Source organism: Punica granatum, chromosome 4 (assembly GCF_007655135.1).
Source record: "Punica granatum isolate Tunisia-2019 chromosome 4, ASM765513v2, whole genome shotgun sequence".
Lineage (NCBI taxonomy): Eukaryota > Viridiplantae > Streptophyta > Magnoliopsida > Myrtales > Lythraceae > Punica > Punica granatum.
Window position 1 is genome coordinate 26,481,484 of NC_045130.1, and position 5,174 is coordinate 26,486,657.

Sequence of the window (5,174 nt, forward strand, 5' to 3'; positions counted from 1 at the left end):
CTCAACCACTCTCCATCCCAAATCTGACCTAAGCCAGTCTGGTGTAGAGGGGCCAATTTTTACCCAGTTCCGGCCAATAGCCATTACCTAGGCTAACCGAGTCCGGTATAGTTGACTGCGTCTAAAGTCAACTGCCTCTGCCAATCTCTAACAGCTAAGAGGTTGTAGGTGAAAGCCAGGTGAAAACCACCTTGACCCGAATCTTTGGATGGTCAGGAAGATCTCTCCAGAGCGTACAGAAATAAAAGCATAAAAAGGGTAGGGATCAAGGAATCGATGTTACAAACCCGATGGAGACTCAGTAATGTCAGGTGACTCGCACCATAATATCTTTGCACGCTCATGAGATAAAACGCCCCCAAGATATTCTTAAAGGTACTGTTATAATGAGAGAAACATGCAGAGTACAAATCTTCGAATGAGAGTCCACGAGGATGATAATTTACTGATAATTTCATATCATGAAGATATGGGCACTGAGAAGACAACTAACTAAATTAACGACAAAATGAGCATGAGCATTTGTAAAGCCTAAACTGAAAGGGCAGTCCCATAACTACAACATCAATCTGCCGTCATTAGTCAAGCCTTGGAGACACGGGGAGTTGACAATTAACATTACATAACCTACCGCGTTAAATTAACACAAAAGACTGAGTTAAGGGGTGGTTCTTTGCCACCTATTTCTACAGTCACCAGCTACAGGGCTGCAAAAGGTCCCCAACACCTGCCCACAAAGTAAAAAAAAAAAAAAAACAAGCTGTTTGAAGAAACCGTCATTTCAAGATACCATAGTTTATTTAAGATCTAATCACTGATAAATAAACCATGTCATCGAAAGAAATACAAAAAATTGCAGGCAAGACATGAACAATTATACTGGTTCTCAAACTTTCTTGTTTGCATTTGTAGCCAATCAGTTCATTGAAAAATATAATTCAGAACAAGCAGGAAAAAATTGGGGTTGGTCCCCATTGTATCAAAAGGACTCTGCGGCCTAACTGAGGGCAGCCAACTAAGGTCATGCGCTCAAAAGCTCAAATTTAGAATCACCATTATCCTATTCTATATCTGACATTAGTGACTGCACTCTTGCTAGAAGGAGCAGTTGGAAGGACACAAGATGCTGCAGAAGAATAAAAAGAGAAGTAGAAACAAAATAAAATTACGACTTGACAGACAGGCATTGGAAAATTAAACTATCTCGCAGTGAAAATGAAGATAAGAGCCGATAGTGAAGGATAACTATTTTTTACCTTTACCAGTTAAGATCACAAGTCATCATGATTTCTTCAATAAATGATGACGGTCTAACATCTGAGGCACCCCCAAGGCAGAAATGCTCTCGCATCCAAGAAGCTCCCGAAGCTTTTCATCACAGTTGACGGCCATGGGACTTGCAGGATCCTAAAAGAATTTTTTTGCACCAAAGTTACAAAAAGGAGTAGCGACAGTGAAATTTTTCTTGCAAAAAGGAGAAAAATTATCTTAGCGCGAGAGATGAAACAGAAAAGTTCGGAGGCAAGGAAATCTACAATTGCATAAGAAAAGCATCAAATAGAATAAAAAATTGTCAATTTTGCATAGACAGATGAAGTTTGCCATATATTCAAGACACGGTTTTAACAAAATAACCAATATCCATCAACTGTCGCCAACTCAGCCCAGTTTTCTCAGTCATTCCACCATTTCCATTTGCGACCCGTGGCCTGAATTTGTGAAACTTATATTTCATAGTGTTTATGTAATAAGCCAGACTCCTCACACAAATTCAATTAAGCCACATATATATAGATACACACGCAGACACAAAAAAAAAGGGCATAATATTAAGATATTATCATTGAGCTTGTTTTATCAGTTAAGTATTTGGCCCAAATATAACACTTAACCATCCATTTCCTGCTCCAAACCGCCGTCACCTTTTCCAAAAATTATCGAAGTGATATCTCCTATGTACTTGTCATGATAGTAAGGGTGTCATGGGCTTATATGCCAGACTAATCTCTCTCCAAGCAACTCTAAGCACGCCACCTACACCAAGCTAACCATATTCCTGGGAGTCACTTCCAATAGCCTTGCAGCAAGAGCCCAACATACGTACATTTTTTTAAATTCAAAAATCAGGTTGGAACCATTTAATTCTTGGTGAATTTCATAGCTCAGGAAGAAAAAATTGTTGAATTCTTGAAACTAAGCATAAGAAAAGTTCAACAGAGATAATGAGCTATTGGATATTACTCAATTGACACAAAATCTTAGAACGAGCTACCTCAAGGTGATTAATCTTTATGTACTCCCAAACGCGTCTGTGTGCTTCTGAATGTTGCATCTCCCGTTCTCCAGTTCCCAGGAATTTCCCCAGTGCTTCTGAGATAATAACGTGTCTTGAACCTGGTTCAGTGCTATCGCTGCTGGAATCGACATTGATCTTCATTCGTTTTGCTTGACTGGATTCCTCTGCAGACATTATGAGAATCAATAACAGATACTAAATCGATAAAGATAGACAAGAAAAGGCCAAAATTAAAGAAAACTACTGTCAAGCGATCAAAAGCTTAAGCTCATGGAACGCAGCATGGTAACTTTATACAGCCTTTTCCTAGCCCTAATTAACAGGCAGGAACAATGACGTCCAAGGCCCAACAACAGAATTAGAATTCTAACATAAGTAGTCACGAATATATCTCACTAAAAGCTCTGAAAATTCAGGCTACCAACTGATATAAAAGGCTATGCTTGTAGTCTGAAAGCGAGACAATACATCTAGCAGTACCAGCAAAGAAATGCATATTCAAACTGAGGAATAATGGTATACTTGTAGATTGGCATGGAATGATATGTTTAGCTAGCAGCTTGTTCATCTTGAACATGTCAGTGCAGTCAGTCTCGAACACCAATTGAAGGGCATTATCGCAGATAATCTTCCTCTTGTTATTCGGGTCTTGGAGGTTGTTCTTTTTTATGTAAGCCCATAGCTGCTTCACAATCTGGATTCACAACAAAACAAAATATCAATCAAGTAGCATATTGATATAAATTGAAGGGTAATACAAACTCTTCAAAGAAATCAAAATAACCACCTCAGTCCTCGGCAAGGCCGGTTGGCCAACAATGGCCTGAAGTTCAGGTGAGACCCCACAGACTTTGTTCAGACCTCCAGTACCACCTCTTTTTTTGGTTGCCGGTGGAGCACTGAAATAGGGACTATCAATCAGAATTTACACAGGAATATGCTCCTGGTATCAAAACAAATTTAGATACATTTACCAGGGGGCTGAAATATCAAATTGAAAAAAAGCAAAACGGAAATTAAGGCAAGTCAACAGCATTCCTCATGACAAGGCGCAATTCATCATAGAAACAAAATCAAAAAGCCCGTCCGCCCCATTTCTCGCTAGCAGGTACCTCAAAATTAAAAGAACTTAAACCTCATCAAACGTTATAGATCATTTTTTTTTCTTATCAGTAGTGACCTTGCATGACTATAAAGTTTTAATGACAATCAGTCATGATACCAGTCGATCTACAATAAAGTAGAAAAGAGCAAAGCGCAAGAAGTAAGGAAGAAAACGAATGGGCTAAGCCTTGGTCAACTTTTTAATTGGTAAGATTCTACTCTAATCATGAGAATTTTTGGACTGCAGCAGAGAAAATAAAGAGGGATGCTGCCCAATATAAAATTACTCTGACCAAAGACAGTTCCAGACAAAACAAGTATATCTTTTTCCCTGAAAGCATGCATCATGGAGAGAATTCTCTACAATATAGAAGATTCTTCAGTCGACTCAGAACAGGAACAATGTGTCCTGTCCTGGAAACGGTCACTGCAAACTATAGAACCAATGGAGCATCAAAGCAACAGCCAACAGTACCGAAAGCTTCAACTGAACAGAGGTCACTCTCACTTCCAGAAGATATTTCCAAGGACCAGAATTGACTTCAGACTCCTACTCAACAGTTCTTTCATAAATTTGGTTGACCAAATCTCAGTGAAAATCATACACTTCAGACAAAAACCCAGAACACAAAAATGGGGTCGTCCTTAATCCAACAGTGAATTTCTCAAATTAATTTCGAAAATAGGGTTTCCTGCCCACTCTAACAAAAGAATTGCTTTCCAAAAAGGAACCAACTTTATCATCTCAGAGACTCAGGCTAAACCCCCAGACCTCCAATTTAAGCAAAGAGGAAGACAGAGAAAAGGGAAACCCTAAAACCGACATTCGAGCAAAGCAAAGCCAAAAAGTACGCACCTTTCTTTGGGTAATTCTGGAGCAGTCGCCGGCTTTGGAGGGGGCGGGGGCTGCGGCTGGAGATGGGGATGGGGCTGGCGGAAGTTGAGGTCATGGTGGTGGTGGTGATGCTGCTGCTGCTGCTGCTGGGTGTTGAGGACGAAGTGGGGAGAGAAGTGTTGGGGCTGCTGCTGCATTTGGGTTTGCGGGAAGTGCTGGAGGGCGAAATGGTCACTGCGGAGGAGGAGGTCGCGGATGAGGGGGGCCTTGTGGGAGAGGTCGAGGCCCATCTTGGCCTCGAGCTGGCGAACGACGCCATTGAGGGTGGTGACGGACGTGGGGTCCGACTGCCGGAGCAGCGTCTCCACTCCCCTGGCTATCTCTTGGTCTGACACCATAGCTTGCTTCTTCTCATTCAGAGTAAAAACAACAGTGATTAACGGAACTTAACGAACCCTCTCTGAGACTCTCTGAAGCAACTCTCCCTCTCGCTCTGTGTTGCTGTAAATGAGGGAGAGAGGAGAGAACCGCTTGAAATTTTTGAACTGAGAAACTGGGAGAGAGAGAGAGAGAGAGAGAGAGAGAAATAAAGGAGTTCTGGTTTTGTCTTGGAGCACGACAATGGCCTTATCCTTTTCCTTCCAGCGGAGAACATGTGGGTCACTACGCTGCTATTTTCTTTCATTTTCTTAATATTTGGGAAAAATCTCGGCTCGGTTTTTAGGGAAAGAAAATTTTAATTTCTGTGAGATTACTATTGCTCATCACTAAACTTGTCGAAGAGATGAAATATAATCAAGGTAAATCTTTTTGATCGGGGGTTTAACTATAACCCCAGCTCTATTTATGGTCTGATCAAGAAAAGTCCACACACGACGAAGATTTTTTGTTGCCGTATTTCCACTCTGAGTCTTTTTCATTGCTTTGCGAAATGAAATT

At 40.9% G+C, this 5,174-nt stretch overlaps 1 protein-coding gene across 2 annotated transcripts; it reads right to left on the minus strand.

Annotated features, from left to right (window-relative positions):
- Window positions 1-345: 345 nt before the first annotated feature.
- Window positions 346-4,815, minus strand: LOC116205989 (protein TRI1). 2 transcript variants are annotated; one of them, XM_031538709.1, is made up of 6 exons: window positions 4,257-4,814; window positions 3,084-3,195; window positions 2,819-2,990; window positions 2,273-2,460; window positions 1,257-1,407; window positions 346-727 (listed from the first exon to the last, which is right to left on the minus strand). In XM_031538709.1, exons 1-5 carry the CDS (start codon window positions 4,631-4,633, stop codon window positions 1,282-1,284), a joined length of 975 nt encoding a protein of 324 aa, XP_031394569.1. In that variant the 5' UTR covers window positions 4,634-4,814; the 3' UTR covers window positions 346-727; window positions 1,257-1,281. The 2 variants fall into 2 exon arrangements, with proteins under 2 accessions (XP_031394569.1, XP_031394570.1); XM_031538710.1 differs by lacking the exon at window positions 346-727 and adding an exon at window positions 884-1,126 and having other exon boundaries at window positions 4,257-4,815.
- Between the last annotated feature and the right edge of the window lie 359 nt (window positions 4,816-5,174).

Bases quoted from the DNA above. Each gene is read 5' to 3' on its own strand.
- LOC116205989 (XM_031538709.1), bottom strand. From the start codon at position 4,633: ATGGTGTCAGACCAAGAGATAGCCAGGGGAGTGGAGACGCTGCTCCGG. The intron at 2,991-3,083 runs GTGGTTATTTTG...TTGTGAATCCAG, and splicing joins CGGCCTTGCCGAGGACTGAG to ATTGTGAAGCAGCTATGGGC. The intron at 1,408-2,272 runs GTAGCTCGTTCT...AAATTCTTTTAG, and splicing joins TAAAGATTAATCACCTTGAG to GATCCTGCAAGTCCCATGGC.